The sequence below is a fragment of the Otolemur garnettii genome, unplaced genomic scaffold, assembly GCF_000181295.1.
Source record: "Otolemur garnettii isolate 467f Iridium unplaced genomic scaffold, OtoGar3 scaffold00054, whole genome shotgun sequence".
Classification (NCBI taxonomy): Eukaryota; Metazoa; Chordata; class Mammalia; order Primates; family Galagidae; genus Otolemur; species Otolemur garnettii.
The window spans coordinates 444144-460378 of record NW_003852449.1 but is presented as its reverse complement, the minus strand read 5'-3'; the positions used below and the strand labels follow the sequence as shown (position 1 = coordinate 460378).

The 16235-nt window shown below is 48.7% G+C and overlaps 1 protein-coding gene across 2 annotated transcripts in view; it reads right to left on the bottom strand.

Moving 5' to 3' along the window:
- Positions 1 to 368: 368 nt before the first annotated feature.
- The window catches only part of PPP1R13B (protein phosphatase 1 regulatory subunit 13B), a 23250-nt gene continuing 7383 nt past the window's right edge, over positions 369 to 16235 (bottom strand). Inside the window, exons 4-14 of one of the 2 annotated variants that reach the window (XM_023514487.1) lie at positions 15554 to 15694; positions 12058 to 12238; positions 10607 to 10711; positions 8330 to 8499; positions 7462 to 7963; positions 5753 to 6522; positions 4934 to 5071; positions 4726 to 4859; positions 3212 to 3378; positions 1471 to 1670; positions 369 to 664 (exon numbers count right to left, since the gene is read on the bottom strand). In XM_023514487.1, coding sequence (XP_023370255.1) covers positions 623 to 664; positions 1471 to 1670; positions 3212 to 3378; positions 4726 to 4859; positions 4934 to 5071; positions 5753 to 6522; positions 7462 to 7963; positions 8330 to 8499; positions 10607 to 10711; positions 12058 to 12238; positions 15554 to 15694 — 2550 coding nt within the window. In that variant the 3' untranslated portion in view covers positions 369 to 622. The remainder of the gene's footprint in view (positions 665 to 1470; positions 1671 to 3211; positions 3379 to 4725; positions 4860 to 4933; positions 5072 to 5752; positions 6523 to 7461; positions 7964 to 8329; positions 8500 to 10606; positions 10712 to 12057; positions 12239 to 15553; positions 15695 to 16235) is intronic. The other variant, XM_012806582.2, reaches the window with a different exon arrangement.

Genomic DNA, 16235 nt, shown 5'->3' with positions numbered 1-16235 from the left:
CAACATTTGCCTTTGGGTGAGCTAGACCAATACCAGAACAAGAAGCAGAACACCCAAAGTGGCCTTGGAGGGTGGTCAGTCACTAAGAAACATAGACATTGGGCAATACTGGACAGAAGTTTCCATATAGGGCCTCCTTTGGTGATGAAAGGAAGAGAGAGACTCATGTTGGAGGATGGGGCATGAAGAGGGAGGGTGGCAGCCAGCCTAGGAATGGGGCAAGGCTATAGCTGGGGGCAGGCCCAACATCTGTAGGTATTCACTGCTGGGGTGACAGCCTTGGGGCCAAGTCAGTAAGAGCTTTTGTTTTCACTGGCAACCAACAAGGGGGTAATTATAGGGTTTCTTATTGGCAACAGGGGTGGGTGTTTTGAAAGCTGGGTATTTATTTGGGTTTCCAGTAATTGGCAAAATTCAGTCCTCTTGGAGGTAACCTCTCCCAGTTACAGGCAAACTGGAATAAGGGCCTCACCTAGAACTGCAGGGATTCACATTGTGGACGCCATCTGCTAAAGTGAGCACCATTAAAACCGTTTCTAGCTTCGGCTTTCCTGGGGACACGGAATAATCTCTTCAGTGGCTCCTAGTGGCTGGCAACACATTGCAGTGCTCGAAGGGAAGCTCAGGCGAGTGTTCGCTGTCGGGGTTTGATCCGTGGATACAACTAGGAAGCAACAAGACAGGCAAGATGAAGAGATGGCACTGAGCCAGAGTTGGCTCTCAGGTGCCAGTCAGCCTGGGCTTCTTGCCTCCTCAGCTCAGCACTGCCCCTCCCCCAGCTGTGAGGCTCATGCTTCCTTCAGGCCTAAACTCAGCTGTGACCGCTTCATTTGGGACTTCCCCAACTCCCCCTTTAAAGGGTGCCCTCACCCCAGAATCTCACAGCACTTCTACCACCTAAAAACTTAGCTCTGTCTGTAGGCCCCTAAGGACATAAGGTCCTCGCTAGCAGATGTCTCTGTAGGGCTCACTGCTATGTATACCTCACACCTGGCAGATGCAAGCGGTCGAGGGACAAGGCTGAATGACTAAGGAGCGTCATCTGCCAGCCCTACTGAGGCATGTAGGAGAAGCAAGCACACATGGCTCCTCTACCAAGGGCTGATGTGATTATAGACAGAATACAGCTAGCAACCCGCAAGCTCCTGCCTTCCCACCTACTGAATAAATGTCTAGGCTATATTGAGGATATTCTACGGGTTAAGACTAGTTACTGGCTGAAGTTTACCAAGAACAGAGCACACCAAGCAGCCCCTTTGTAAGAGCCAGTGCCCCAACAGCTAGCCCCCCAGTGGGCCTGGTCCCGGACACCTCCAGAGGTTCTCATGAGCCTCCTGCCAACTCTGCAAAGCAGGTACTTGCCTGTGTTCAGAGGGGGCCATTGAGGCTTGGAGAAAGGTAGGCTCCTGCCCTGGTCCCCAAGAAGGTTAGGACCCTGTGCTATACATGAGGACAGCTCAACGGGCTTACCCCCAGCAGGTTTTTGGGCACGTAGCCCTCCCGGTCACCAAGGCGAGCCCACCACCAGTCGGTCTCACTTTCATCCTTGCGCCTCAGGATGGTGAGGGCATCCCCTTCATGGAAGGACAGCTCGTCACTATTCTGGGGCTCATAGTCCCACAAAGCATACACCACGCCTTTGTTCATCACACCCAGCTTCTCTTGCACTCCTGGGACCAGAAAACAGTAGTCAGGCTTCAGTGGAGAATGTCTGCAGAGAGGAGCAGCTCAAGGAGCAGGATGGATGTGCTGTTCTCAGTAGGCCTGGTGGAGGCCAGCAGCTGAGGTGACTGAGGCCACAGACCTTTAGAGACCAGGCCTCACCTCCCGATACCTCCCCAAACCCACGAGGTCCTTGTCTTAATGTGCTCACTCCTTCTATCCCACAAGACAGCACTACTGAGCTCCTGAGACCAGAGGCAAAGTAGATTGCTCTTTTTTTTTTTTTTTTTTTGGGACAGAGTCTTACTCTGTCAGCCAGGGTAGAGTGCTGTGGCAACCTCAACTCCTGGGAGTCAAGTGATCCTCTTGCCTCAGCCTACCTAATACCTAACAGCTGGGACTATAAGTGCTTGCCACAATGCTTGGCTAGTTATTTATTTATTTTTTTTAAGAGATGGGGTCTTGCTCTTGCTCAGGCTGGTCTCAAACTCCTGAGCTCAAGGAATCCACCAACCTCAGCTTCCCAGAATGCTAGGATTATAGGAGTGAGCACCATGCCCAGCCAGGTGTGTTGTTCTAAAAGTCATTGCTTACTGTGAATCCTACAACTTAGACTAGGAACAAACTTGCAACAATCAGTAACTGAAGGAGTGCCACCTGTTTCTGGAAGGCAGGGAGCTAACCACACAGCTGAGCTGTGACTGCTGAGCCCACAGCTACTCGGTGAGTCCTAGAGGCTCTTCTACAGGACATGCTGCCTCTGGAGGCCACTCTGCTGAGTGTGGGGAGTATCCCTTCTTTGCAAGTGTCAAGGTGACTTCAGTCTGCTCCCTCCAGTGGCTGGACACCCTGGGGCTTGTGTGCCTCCCCACCCATCCCCACCCTGCTCCACAGCCCCTAGAGCTCTGCTGTGGGAAGTTGGGTGAAGAGGGCAGCAGCTGGTTGTTTTCTCACTTTATCCCCAGGATCTAATATAAGGTGGGGAACATAGCAGGTCCTCATATTACCTGTGGGATGAAATGCCTTGTGACTGTTTAACCCTCAGAACAGAGATGTTCCAGCTCTGGAAAAACTTGACTCTGGATAAGCAGCTTAATTAGGACACAAGCTTCACTCAGCAGACGGTTATGAGGACCAGTGGCCAAGCCTCCAGGCTACCACGGGGGTGAAGCTGGCCCTGCTTCCCAGCATCAAGTGCACAGGCAGAATGCTGCCTGGCCACCACACTCCCCAGCTTCTCTGGTGCAAGGGGCAATATCTATGCAAAGCACAGCAAGTCATCTTTGTTTCCTTAGCACAGAATCATAATAATATGGGTTTTCAAACATGTTTTCAGGAATGAGAAAACAGGTTTCATGCTAGTGCAACCTCCATTCAAATGAGACTTTTGGGCCATCTCTTAAAAAGGCAGGAGTTGCTTAAGAATGCTCTGCTGAAGTCAAACTCGAGGACTCCCCTGAGGCCACTGCCGTGTCTGCACTGTGGTGCCTAGCATCACTGTAGCCCCGAGGAAAGAACCACTGGCATGCTGCAGGGCTCCCCTACATACCATACAGAAACTGGGAGCACTGAATATAGCCTTCCTCCATCTCTTCACACTTGTCTGCAGCAGTTTCAATGTCACTGATGGTTGAGGCAAATATGGCAGCGCCACTCTCCACCAGCTGTTTGCAGAGGTGAACACTGTTACAGGAAGCAGCACAATGCAGTGGTGTCCTGGAATCAGAATGGGTGTGATGGTGTGGGTCTGGCACTGTCCCAAGGCTGCCTGGTTCCTGTGTGAAGCAACCCTCTAAAGAATTTTCACAGAAGTTGCTATGCTTTTGTGTCAAGCAAGCTTCTGTGGGTTTTTTTTTTTGTTTGTTTTTTGTTTTTTTTGGCAGAAGATACCAGTTTTGCTCTGTCTGCTAGTCTGGAGTGCAGTGGTGTCACCACAGCTCACTGCCACTTCAAACTCCTGAGCTCAAGTGATCCCCTCCTTCAGCTGCCCTAGCAGCTGGAACTACAGGTACCTGTCACCATGCCTGGCTAATTTTTCTAGTTTTAGTAGAGATGTGTCTCACTCTTGCTCAGGCAGATCTCGAATTCCTAAGCTCAAGTAATCTTCCCGCCTCAGCCTCCCAAACTGCTGGGATTATAGGAATACAACCACTGTGCCTGGCTATTTCTGTGTTTTTTTTTTTTTTTTTCGAGACAGTTTCACTTTGTTGCCCTTAGTAAAGTGGCATGGCAGTCACAGCTCATAGCCACCTTAAACAATTCTCTTGCCTTAGCCTCCCAAGTAGCTGTGTCTGCAGGCACCTGCCACATGCCTGGCTATTTTTTAGAGACAGGGTCTCGCTCTTGCTCAGGCTGGTCTCAAACCTGTAAGCTCAGGCAATACACCCACCTCAGCCTTCCAAGTGTTGGGATTACAGACGTGAGCCACTGCGCCCAGCCTTCTGTGTTGTTTTAACAGCATAATTTCTACTAACAAATTGTTTTGGACCACATAAACAATTGGAAAAAGGGGGATAGGGAAGAAGTTAAGAAATGGCATATAAGTAGATTTTATCATATAGCAATGTACATATGCATGATATGCTGAATCCTGTAATCATGACTAAGAGAGTAAATTTTATGTGATTTGCATTTTACTGCAACTCAGATACAGCAGAATGACAGCTGTCTGGAAGTTCAGAATAACCCCTACAGAGGACAAGTGAGCCCTATTCCTAAAGGCAAGTGGAAAAGAAAAAACACAACATCGGTGTCTGACAAAAGGGGAATTGCTGAGGTTACTTTCACTTGGAACACAGAATTCATACATTCACATGGAATGTATGAAAAGAGAAAGACCAACAACTAGCAGAATGCTCAGGCTACCATATTAATGGCCAGGCACAGAAAGAGCAGAGTCTGGAAAGACATGCCAGGCAGCTGACAGCAGCTGTGTGTCAGGGACAAAATGATGGTGTTCTTGCTCTTTCTCCCAGGCTTCCCAGCCACATAGGACCTGCAAGTCTTCGATCTCAAAAGTAGAGAAAAGTGACCTCTCGACCCACACCTGCATGGGGGCCTCACCATCCATCACTGTCAGCAGCATTTACGTTGACCCCGAAGTCTAGCAGAAACTTCACGATGTGATGGTGACCAGCACAGACGGCATTGTGCAAGGGCGTGATCCCTTCATCGTTGGGCTTGCTGGGATCCTCCACCTAGGACACATGGTACATGAGAGCCCACCCCAGTTCCCTTGCAGCACACGCAGTGGGAAATGGCTCCAGCTCACCTCATAGATGACCCTTTGCACCAGGTCAAACTCTCCCTCCAGAGAAGCATCTAGGAGCAGTGCCAGGGGGTTAAACCGGACCCTCAGGCCATGCCCTGTTCGCTCAGAGTTGGGCTTCTTCAGGTTGGTTCGTTTGCTCTATTAGGAATGAAGATGAAGCAAGCTTTCAATTGAAAGGTGATCTCCCAAAATGAGGTGAGCCCAAGAAGCAAAACCTGGGTAGGCAGAAGTAGCAGGAGCAAAAGCCCTAAGGTGGCCCAACAATAGCAGGCCCTGGAGCAGGAGCAGCACCCAGGCAGCCACCCTAAACGAGGGTCTGGCCACTGTGCTGCTCTGGCTCATACAGAAGAGTAAGGCTGTGTTTGGGATGCCAGCCACTCTCGTAAGAAGGAGTGTGGTATGCCAAGCAGCTGAACATGACACCAGCCCCAGGAGACAGCCACTCCTTCCCACCAACATTCAGTAAGGCTCTTCCTGCCAAGGCACCAGACGCCAGCAGGGAAGACCCCATTGAAGACTTGTACTCTGTTCCATCTACACTAATCTCCCAACAGGGACCTCGTCTAGATGGCTCTTCCTTCCTGTCTATCTCCCCTTCCTTAGGAAAGCCCCCGACTAGTTGCCTGGGAAAGGCTGCTTTGTGCTGTAGCTATCTGTGTGACCCCATGACTGTCCTCCCTACTGGGCCCAACTCAGGACGGCAGGAACCTTCTGGCTCCTACTGCTTCCAGCACAGCCCAACTCAAGGGAAGTGCCCCAAAAGTCCTGGCTACATGAATGACTAGGAAGGCCTGGCTTTGGCCTAGCAAGGTTACTCACCGTGGAGGCTGCAGGAGGGTGTACAACAAGGGGAAGAGATGGTGGAGGAACTTGCTCTTCCCCTGGCGATGGTGCCTCAGCCACAGGACTTGGGACCTGTTCTGTGGAAGGGACTGTGGCCACGTTGTTGTTATTGTCCTCTGCAGGCTCAGCAGTTTGGTGAGTGGTTTGGGGACAGATGAGCTCCTCTGGCTCAGGGGAAGGTAACTCATTGTCATTGGCATCTGATGAAGGGGCAGGCTCATCAGAGAGTGGGGCAGTGGGCTGTGGAGGGGTGGGCTCTTCCAGGTTTCCATTGGCATTGGTATTTCCATTGTCCACATCAGCCAAGGTGCCTATGAAGTCCTGTGAGGGGCTGGGCTGGTAGAAAGGGGTGCCCTCCATGCCACCAGCCAGGGTATTGAAGCGCTGGTACAGCAGCTTCTGGATGTTTGGCCCACCAGGGCCCTCGGGCTCTGTGATGGAGCTGCGCTTCTTTAGGGGCCGGGGTGCATTGGCCAGCTTCCTGCGGAGGGCCTCCAGGTCAGCGTCGCTCTGGTAGCGCAGTGGAGAGTGCACGATGGGCGTGAGCTTGGTGGGGCTGAGTGGCCGTGGCAGGCTCTCCACAGTGCTGCCATCTGTAGGTGGGGCATGGCCATCCTGCTCTGCCTCTTTGTCAGCAGATTCTAAAGATGGCTGAGGCTGCGACGTGCTTGTGGACAGGGACCCATGAAGAAATGGTAATGGCGATGGAGATGTTGAACCCGATGGTAAAACGGGTTTACCATATACTGAAGGAGACACAAAAGACAGGAGCAATTTCCACAGTGCTGCTGGGGTCTAGTCACTAGGCAGAGATGAGCCCCCAGAGACATGCAAACCTGTAGCTGTGGTTAAACTCAAGTTCTAACTCCTAAGGAGACCTTCTGTTCCAAGAACTTCCACTGACTTCTTGTGAAAGTGTAAATGTCTCTCTAATGTATTTGTTTTTATAACTGAGTTTTCAGAATTGGGGAGTTTCCAAACCACTAAACCCTTGGACTAACTCAAAAATGCACTTCTTCTGAGCAAGAAGGCTTTACCTGGGGGGCCAGGAGTTCTTATCAACCTGCCCACAGGTTAACACTGCATCACCACTGGGGAGGTCCCTGGGCAAGGGAAACCGGGCACACCCATCCCTGAACTGTGAATCTGGAAGCTGCAATCAATGCCCAGTCTCAGAAGACCCACAGGATTCTTCTGTGAGGGTCAGAAACACCACCAGACTCTGTGGAATGTGTGGCCTAAGCCACATCCTTTCATCTGCCTCTCTAGAACACTAAAACCAAGGCTTTCTCTGGTTGAAATCTGGGGGGAGGCTCCTAAGCAGTAGTCAAGGTCACCCCTACTCACTGGACAATGCCTCACAAAAGTTACCATGAAGCAAGAGGAAAAAGAGGCGATTCCTGAAGTATTGCCCTACCCAGAGTTGGATTTCCCAAGTAGTGTGGGAAGGAGGATGCTAGGACAGGAAGCTTGAGAGCTGTGAGCCATCTGCAAAGCCACTTACTTAAACACGTATCCTCCTCCTATTCCCATCTCTCACCAACACCCAAGGCTGTACTTTAATGTAAAGAATTAAGTTTAATCTTGAATATCATGCAACCCAAATGTAAGGATATGGACTGGTAATTTCTTCATTAAAAGTATTATTTCCTAGCACCAAGAGAAGGCATATATATGCACCATACCTGCTTTAACTGACTTATTCAAGGTGCTGTGCACTGGTGGCTGGTAATTCTTAGGTGGTGTGGCCTGTTGGAGGTACACAGAGTATATGGAGCTTGAATTTACTGTCTGCGGGCCTTTCCTGGGAGACTGTGGCCTTGACCCTTTATCAGCCAGAAAAGGCCTAATGGCCACTGTCAGTGGGAGTTCAGGTTTGCTGTCCCCGGCTGGAAATGCAGGTGGCCCCACTGGCGGGTACGTGGGACTTGGCGGCACAGAAATCCTCTGTTGAATCTGTTGTGAGGAGCCTGGCTGGGGGGTGCTGGCTGCCGGGGGCAGTGGAGTGGGCTTCTGGCGACTTGGCAGGCCTGCACCAGGTCTGGGCAAGCTTCCTTCTTTCTTCCGCTCTAGAGAACTTGTTGACCCTGGACCCAGAGGCGTAGGACTTGGATATGTCCCATAGCTTGGGGGCAGCTGCTTGCCCCCACCAGGGATGGGAGGTGGCACTTTACTAATCTCAATGCCCTAAATTTAGGTGTTAAGAAGAAAAACAAAGTTACTCTTTAAAAAGGTAAGCAAATTTCCACCCACAATCCCAAGAGAATACACAGTAGGATTTGTATTCCCTCAAATCAGTTTGTGACCAGGACACAAACTGTTGGGCCCCTCACTTGTCTGCAAAAGTGATGCCCAAGTTCTGACCAGAAGGCCCTTGTACTCCTGTGCACTGCTCAGGCTCTGAAGTCCAGCAACCTATTCAAGATTTTGGGTGTGATTTGGACACTAATAGGATCAATTTGCTCAGGACAGCACATACCCCTTATTTAAGATGAAGGCAGAAGAGTGCTGTTGTTAAGTGCTTGTGTTTAGTGATGAAGACAAATGGCCTACCGGCTTCTCCGTGGCTCCTAATGCTGAGAAGGGCAAAGGTTGGCTTGAGATGGTGCCTTGCCTGAGAGCTCCCTCCACACTCGGGTCCTTCCAGTCTGCACTGGCCATCTGTGTTGGTTTCACTGAAGAGCTAGAATTCTGTTTTAATGTTGGCCAGTTTCCATCATTAGCTTGAAGGGAAAAAAGAATTTGAGTAGAATTTTTCTTAAAATAGTTAAACCAACCTTGCCAGAAACAAAAATAGCACTAGATTCCCATGCTGATGGAGCTCCATAAACCACCCATGTGTTGAGCTGTGCATTCCCTCTGACACCCATAGACCTGTGCACGAGACCAAAGGATGGTGCCCAAATTGCTTCCAAGTGCTACCCACAGATTCAAGGACCAAACAAAGGCTGAGATAGTATAGTCCAGGGCTGTACCTCATTTGAATATAGGTCAGATCCACTGCAATAACCCCACTGACGAAGCACTGCACTTTTTAAGCACTATTGACAAATTACGTACAATAAGCAAAAGAATCACCTCACCTTTTAACTTCATAATAGGTTTGACCTATACTATTTTCATTATTAAAAGTTCTACATTAACCTGTTGGATTCCTCTAAAATAATTTATGATCACAGGAGGCCAGGGCACGTTCCCATTGATTAGGGGCAGGAGGAGCAGCAGACTACCATTCTGTCACAGTGATTAGGAAGCTAGCCATAACCCAGAGTTTTCAGGAAAGCCACTGAAATAACATGTCCTTTACAGAGCACTTTCCAAACTGAAAAAGGGTGCAGAGGCATTTGCTGGTAATACGGGGTCCCTCGCAGTGACCTGAGTCTGTAGGGTCAGATTACTAGCCCATTACTCAGGCTCCTGTTTTTCCTCTTTAACAGGCACAGATGCTGAGCTGAATCAAAGGGTCAGCATCTGTGCCTGTGCCAGTACTCCCAGTCCCATCAGCAATATGGACAAACACACAGGGGACTGTCTGGGGCCTTCCTAGCAAGAACAGCATATCCCCTTCCTCTGTCCTGTTTGCCAGCACAGGCAAGAAGGGATAAGAAGCAGCAGAGAGGCTGGTCTCAGTGGCTCACACCTGTAATTTTAGCACTCTGGGAGGCTAAGGCAGGTGGGTAGCTTGAGCTCACGAGTTCAAGACCAGCCTGAGCAAAACCAAGACCCCCGTCTCTACTAAAAATAGAAAAACTGAGGCAAGAGGCTGGTTTGAGCCTGAATTGGAAGTTGCTGTGAGCTATAATGCCACAGCTTAAGATTCTGAATCAAAAACAAAAACAAAAACAAAAAAACAGGAGAGAAATCGCTGGTCCTCACAACAATGCTTAAGCCCAAACCTTTGGCCCAGAGAACACAAAGAATAAGCCTCTCTGCTGTGCTCTGAGCAGGCCTCGTAAGGCAGCGAGACCGGGATGTCGACAGCAGTCCATGTGGCCTACCCCTAAGCCACATGCCTGATGTGGCAGCACACCAACCCCAGTTGCACTCACTGCTGTGCTAAGTGACTACACTGCCAAATGTCAATCCAGGGTCCCAAGACAGTTCTAGCCAAGTCACATGGGCCCTGGTGAGGCATTCCAAGGCCCTAGCACAAACTGTAACCTTGTTTCCTGTAGTCTGTCAGCCCTTCCAGGCCAGGAGTGCATGTACTTTCATCTTTTCTCAGTTCCACGCTGGATGGGGAGGACATATAGGCCAGAAACCCACAGGTCCACCAATGGTGCATCGAGAGGAAAATTCAGGGCCAATGGGGAAAGCAGGGCCAACTGGAGCCCCAAAAGGGAGGGTAGGGCCAGCAACAAGGGAGCTGCACTTCTGTGCCCTCTCATAGGGTCACAGGGAATGTGGCAGTTCAGCTGCTTCTGAAATCCTCTAGCAATGGAACAAGGCAAGCAGTGAAGAAAGGTCTCTTATTTTTTTGTTTACAAAGGAACCATTACTTTCAAGTATAATGACAAAAGTAAAACCCTCGTAAAACTCTAAAAATCAGCTTAATATTCAAAATGCAAACAAAGCAAAACAGAAAAACCCTAAAACTCTTGCTGTGCCAGCATCTGTCCTTTGGAGTGAAACGCTCTCTGAGAATGATCAGTGTGTGGCCCTGCCCCAACTTCATAGCTACTTAAGAGACAAGTGATGTTTGTGTGGCACCTTTTTCAAGGCTAGATGTAACAAGCAGACCTTTTTCAGTTTGGAAAAAACAAATGATTGTTTTGATTGATTGATTTTATACATATCAAAGCATCCCACCAAGACTGACAGCCAACATACGGTTTACACATGGGCTTGCAGAATGCTGCGAGGAGCCGTAGTCAGGCCCAATGTCGAGGTCTGACACTGTCCAGGAGCTGGTCACTCTGGGCATATTGTGGCCATCTGTTTGACATAGAACCAGGAAAGCCAACAGCAAGGGGTTAAGAGTCCCCACTGGGGAGATTTCACATCCTACTTCCACATCTGGGCTGAGATTCTGCCCCAGTTTGGGGTTAACACAGGTTTCCTGTGTCCAGTCACTTTACAACCCAGTGGAAGGACCAAGGCTAAGGGCCATAAGGTTGTCTTCTTACAAACTCTGTGAGGCAGCACAGGGCACACTGACAGAGGAAGGGGAAGTGGGAGACATTCTCAGTGTCGCAAATTTTTCAAATGAAGTTAGCAGAGAAGTAGTTGGCTGTGCTAACTACCTGCCACTGGAAATAAACAAATACCTATTCCTATGTGGGATGGTGCAAAGAATAAAGGACAGCTTATCAAAGAAAGCTGCAGTTAGGGGTTCATGCCAACCAGCTTCCTGCTGGCTGCTGAGATGTGGCTGTAAGAGCTGGTAACACTTCCCTCTTACTGGGTTCAGAACAACAGATACGTTGCTGTTTCTATTAGGCACCAGGCAAGAGAAAATGACACAAACACACACCAACATGAATTGACCACCAAGCCTGAAAACAGATTCAAGATACAGGTCTGACGGACATGAGTAGCAGCACTGTTCTCATAAACAAAAGGATGTTTTGTATGTCAGGACATGCATTTCTGACATTGTGTGTTATCAAGAAATGTGTCAACCCAGTCATAAAGAAAGTTTTATGACAAAGAAACCCTTATTTTTTTTTAATGTATGGTTTAAAAACCAATCCAACTGGAGATCTCACCCTGTGATTGGCTGGCATACCACACGAGCCATGCTTGAGTATGGAGTTCGATGCCCAGGTCCCTCACACAGCACAATTAATTGTATAGCCAAAGATCAAAGTAACGGTTTGTGTCAGTGAAGATGGTGCTGAATGGGGGAAGTACAGACCAGTGACAGTGCTCTTTACAGGGACAGCCCTTCTGCCTGGCCACAGTCGTGTCAGGCAGCAGATCTAGCAGCAGACCCAAGTCACAGAGAGCCATACACTGCTGGCCTCTCAGTAACCTCAGGGGTAAGCAAACCAGAAATATAAGAGAACACTCGAGGGCCAGAGTTTTAATTAATCATCTGTTTTGAAAAGCCACACAGTAGAGACTTCAGCTCAATAATGAGAATTTGTTCTCATTTTAGGGTTGTTACTGAGATAGCACAGTCTTCCCCACAGGCTGTGCAGAAACACCAAGCACGTTGGGGGAGCTCAGCCTGGAGTCTGACATAGCGCAGAGCCTCAGGAGCCCTGGTGCCCCTGCCTGCTGCACCCCACTTCTCTGCTAATGAATTCTCCCCCAGGAAGAGAGCCAGGGCTGCTTACCGGATTTGGATCTTCCATGGGCGGCATTTGAAGCAATAGTGAGAGACTGGGGCTTTATGGGGTCTCCTGGGACAGGATAGTTTCCGGCACTAGGAACCTGCATGTAAGGCCCCACAGCAGCGACCCTGCCAGATGTGCTCAGGGGTGACTGTGGTGACGACGTGCCATTCACACGGTTCAGCTACAAATTGGGGAGAGGTAAAAGTTAAGATTGTTCTAAATTAAAGGATATCCCAAGCCCAGTGTGAGAGACAGCCAGCTCAGATACAAGCCACTCACTCAACAATGTGTGCTTAGAAAGCCCGTCATCCTGAAAGATCACCATCTAGAAAGTGGGAAACATCAGAAAAAGGACAAGACCACAGCCTGTATGAGTGATTGTTTGGTAACACCAACCCATTTGTGAGCCATAAAAGTGAGGAGCTGATGGGATAACAGAAAAAAATTCTGTTACCCAGGTACAGCCTCCCTCTTACTTGGGGGATGCTCTGCCTTCCCTGGGTGGGTACAGAGGTATTGGTCAAAGCCTGGGTTCTCGGCCTAGCTTTGAATCCTGCCACTTCAAATCTGCCATTATTTGCTGTATTGCCTTGGGCAAGTGACTTAACCTCTCTAAGCCTCTGTGTCCTCATCTATAAACTCAAGTTAAGTGCTATTACAAGGACAGTGTGAGCAATGTGGGGTATAGTGACCAGACAAGGCTCTGACTCCCAAGCAACCAGCCTAGGTTCCTGATAGCAGCTTTGCCTTTCTCTGCAAGTACAGGGAGCCACAGACTGAAGGACAGTGGTCACCTAATGCTGCCCAAGAACAAAAGGGTCTATTACAGGGATTCCAACTACAGAATCATTGGCTCCTCTAAGCATGGATCCATCACCCCTACAGTCGTTCACAAGTTCTTTTTTTTTGGCTGGGGCTGGGTTTGAACCCACCACCTCTGGCATATGGGGCCGGCACCCTACCCTTCTGAGCCACAGGCGCTGCCCCCACAAGTTCTATATGCATGAGCACATCTCATTCTACGGTGAGAGCTCAAGACTCATGACTGCTCAGAGGTACCTAGTACCTCCAAGTGGAGACACATCTCTGCAGACACATCCTCTGTAAGGATGTCCCTTGAATTAGTAGGTGGAATGGATATAGCCTTTTTTTTTTTGAGAAAGAGTCTCACTATGTCACCCTTGGTAGAGTGCTGTGGTGTCATAGCTCACAGCAACCTCAAACTCTAGGGCTTAAGCAATTCCCTTGCCTCAACCTCCCATGTAGCTGGGACTACAGGCACCCACCACAATGCCTGGCTATTTTTTGTTGTAGTAGTCTTTGTTGTCTAGCTGGACCTAGCCAGGTTTACACTCAACAGCCTTGGTGCATGTGGTTGGTGCTGTAACCACTGTGCCACAGGAGCCACACCTGGATGTGGTCATTTGTGATGGTTAACTTAATGTGTCAACATGGCTAGGCCACAGTACCTAGATATAGTATTTGGTTAAACACCAGATGAGACATTGCTGTGAAGGTATTTTGTACATGAGATTATCTTTTAAATTGAAGATTTTGAATAAAGCAGGTTCCCTTCCCTACAGTGGGTGGGCCTGTCCAATCAGTGGAAGGCATAAGAGAAAAAGATTGCACCCCTTGAACAAAAGAGAATTCTGCCTCCCTGGGGCTTTAGCTTGCAGGCCTGCAAACTTGCTGGCATCCACAATCACAGGAGCTAATTCCTCACATAAGTCTTTTTAATTTTCTCCATATATACACACATACATGCTGTTGGTTCCTGTTTTCTGGACTGCCCTGACTATTCCACCATTACTAAAGAACACAAGGTGCGTGTGGAAGGAGCCTGCAGCCTCTCTCTCTTATGGCCTCTGTTTCGTTAATCTTAAGAGAAAAAGGAAAGTCAACATCTAAAATCGTAATTATACAAATTAACCACTGACCATCAAACTTTCTGGCTAAAAAACGTGTAGATTTTGGCGGGCCCATAGCTCAGTGGGTAGGGCGCTGGCCACATACACCGAGCCTGGTGGATTCGAACCTAGCCTGACCCAGCTAAAAACAACAATGACAACTGCAACAAAAAAGTCGGGCATTGTGGCAGGCGCCTGTAGTCCTACCTTCTTGGGAGGCTAAGGCAAGTGTTTGAGGTTGCTGTGAGCTGTGACGCCACAGCACTCTACCCAGGGTGACAGCTTAAAACTCTGTCTCAAATTAAAAAAAGGAGGAGATTTTTAAATAAGTTGCTGATTTTAATATCTACAGAAGTGGCCGCTCCCTTTATCCTCTACCATCCTCTAAACATCCCACCTGGGCAAAACTCCTGAAGCCTAAGACTGCTTCCTGAGAGCATCTTTCAGAGCATCAGAGGCTGGCAAAAGGACACTCTTCTGTCCTGTGAAATCACTGAGGACATACAAAGGAACTTTGGGGAGCATGTCTTTGCTAGCTGGTTGCTTACTCCACTCTCCCACCCAATAGCAGACTGTAGTCAGCTTTGCACTTAGGCACTGTTTTCCTAATCCCTGAGCACCAAAAGTCAAGTGCCACATCCAGTTAAAGACATACAACGCAGCACCCCGTCCTCTGCATAGATGTTCGATGATACGAGTGTTCACCGATGTGTTCCAGTGACAATAAGACTTGGACACCCTCCCTGACTACAGGGTGTGGTAAAGGTGTTACAGGCCCTGGGACTACAGAACAGTATTCAGATAGTATAATAAGAATGAGGTAATGACTTGGAAAGATAATCGTGCTGCAGCTTAAAAAAAAAACCAAATAGGTGAGAAGGTAGAAGGTAAGACAGTGGGACTAATATAATTCCTATAATCCCATTTTCAATTAAAATTCTATAGCTTTATATATTTATCAAGTAAAAAGACTAGAACCATTAAGTGGGAACACATACCAGTAATCCCAGGACTCTGGGAGGTCAAAGTAGGTGGATTGCTAGAGCCTCAGGAGTTCTAGGCCAGCCTGAGCAAGAGCTACACCCATCTCTAAAAACAGAAAAACTAGCCAGGCATTGTGGCAGGTGCCTGTAAGTCCCAGCTACTGAGGAGGCTGAGGCAGGAGGCCCACTTGAGCCCAGGAGTTGGAGGCTCCAGTGAGCTATGATTGCACCACTGACTGTACCCTGGGCAACTGAGACCCCATTTAAAAAAAAAAAAAGAGCCAGGATGTGGCCCAGCAGTTCCGTGCTGCAACTCCAGAACTCAGTGAAGAAAACATAAAAACACACAGGGAGGGCAAAGGAAGAGGACAGAGCCAAGGCTATTGGCTGAAATAGGTGACTCCTAGCACTAGGAAACAAACGAGTCTTTGGGAAAGTGAACTTTCTTCTCTTGTCATTTTTGATAGATCATGGCCAATTTGTTTTATCAGCTATGGCAGATGGGGGGAGCATAATACCACTTAGTGACAATGAGTAACTTTTAGATGAGCCATTTTTACCTCACAGAACCAAATTATCTCACAGAAACTCTTAGTCACATGCCTGTATTTTTTTTCCATAAAGACGTTCACGAAGCTCACTGATTCGCTTGTCCATCATGGCCACTTCCATGTTCCGTTTATTTAGGAGTTCCTTCTGCTGCTGGAGTTTTGAATTTTGTTCTTGGTTAAGCTGGTTACGAATCTGTAAAACACAGAACACAACTTTTATGATTTATAGGAATTAAAAACACCTGTGGCTCAGTGAGTAGGGCGCTGGCCCCATATACTGAGGGTAGTGGTTCAAACCCAGTCCTGGCCAAACTACAACCAAAAAATAGCCAGGTGTTGTGGCAGGCACCTGTAGTCCCAGCTACTCGGGAGGCTGAGGCAAGAGAGTTGCTTAAGCCCAGGAGTTGGAGGTTGCTGTGAGCTGTGATGCTACAGCACTCTACCGAGGGCAACAAAGTGAGATTCTGTCTCTTAAAAAAAAAAAAAGTCAAATTCTCATTGCCAGGGAGATTTTTTTTTGAGACAGAGTCTCACTTTATCACCCTCAGTAGACTGCTGTTGCGTCACAGCTCACAGCAGCCTCCAACTCCTGGGCTTAGGTGATTCTCCTGCCTCAGCCTCCCGAGTAGCTGGGACTACAGGCACCCTCCATGACACCTGGCTATTTTTTGTTGCAATTTGGCTGCGGGGCTGAGTTCAAACCTGCCACCCTCCATATATGGGGCGAGCACCCT